General features: G+C 39.0%; 1 protein-coding gene across 1 annotated transcript in view; it reads right to left on the bottom strand.

Annotated features, from left to right (window-relative positions):
* patl1 (PAT1 homolog 1, processing body mRNA decay factor) overlaps nucleotides 1–1,275 on the bottom strand; it is a 22,931-nt gene that overhangs the window by 21,637 nt on the left and 19 nt on the right. The window contains exon 1 of the mRNA XM_032539338.1: nucleotides 1,183–1,275. This exon is cut by the window's right edge and continues 19 nt beyond it. Within this exon, the coding sequence (XP_032395229.1) occupies nucleotides 1,183–1,197 (15 nt within the window). The 5' untranslated portion in view covers nucleotides 1,198–1,275. The remainder of the gene's footprint in view (nucleotides 1–1,182) is intronic.

Below are 1,275 nucleotides of genomic sequence, written 5' to 3'. Positions count from 1 at the left end.
CACACACACACACACACACAAGGCATTTCTTATGCAGTTATTTCATTTGGACCTAATAATTTAATCAATTACCAGATTAATTACCATAATTTATGTAATTACCAGAAAAAAAGTAAGATTAAAAATCCTTTATTCATCTCACAATGGGGAAATTAAAAACGTTGCAGCAACAAGGGAAAATTACAAGACACTCTAAAAATAAAGAAACATTAAATGGAAGTGAAGAGAATGGATTGGGACGGTGTAGTGACTAATTCTATGTTTTAAGCCAGTTGTAAGTTTGCCACTGATTTTCTTAAAATACAAAAGGACATCTAACATGTAAATAACCATGGGCTTCCAGTACAACATTACACTATAAAAAGGTGTATGGCCATTTTGGCTTCAATAGCAAAACTAGCCATCAATAATTAACGCTGGGTGCAAAACACATAATTTAGCCAGCATGATAAAATGTCAAGTAGCAACCGATGCACTACAGAGGTCAAAATGTGTCAAATTGAGTTGGGTGACAATTCAGTGTCACTCAATACTAGCCCAAGTACGCTATGACTTATAAGTTAACATAGCAGTGACTGATGCCAGTAAAATTAGCTAGCTAGTAAACTGTGACCGGGCATGGGGAAACTCACTGGGGAACATACACAGAGTAGCAGCGGTCGAAACATTAATTTAGGTAACGTTAAACATACCAGTTCATAGCTCCCCTTTTAACCACCAAGTTTAAATAATGTGAATAAACAGAACTCCTGACTTTTTCTCCAGGATCTTCTGTAACCCTGTAGGTAACAAGTTAGCCTGTTAGCCACAATGCTAATGCTGACGTTACATCACGCAGGTCGATAGAAAACTGCTGCCTTAAAACAAACCAATGTGATACTGTCGGGACACAGCTTTAAGCTGTCGCATGTTGACCTTTCATAACTGAGATTAAGTTATGAAACAATAAGCTCAACCTTGTCACCATTGGAAGAGAGCGCTCACCTTTCCTCTGGCTCATATCACCAGGCAAGCTGACTGATTCACAGGCCGCCAACCACATTGAATTTGGCAGTCGCATAAACAATAGACAACATTCTCCATATAAATCAAACACCATCTATTATTACTATCAGCTCCCTGTAAAACATCCGATAATATTTTCAGCAGTAGGGCACATGGGTCTTAGGGTACAATGCTCACCTGAAATCGGAACATCTAACGTTATCTTTAGTCTTTCGGGAAAAGAAATGCTTCGGGAACGAGGTGGCGCGCAAATGACGCAACAGCGACGTC

This window comes from Etheostoma spectabile, chromosome 2 (assembly GCF_008692095.1).
Source record: "Etheostoma spectabile isolate EspeVRDwgs_2016 chromosome 2, UIUC_Espe_1.0, whole genome shotgun sequence".
Lineage (NCBI taxonomy): Eukaryota > Metazoa > Chordata > Actinopteri > Perciformes > Percidae > Etheostoma > Etheostoma spectabile.
This window is presented reverse-complemented; position numbering and strand designations above follow the sequence as displayed.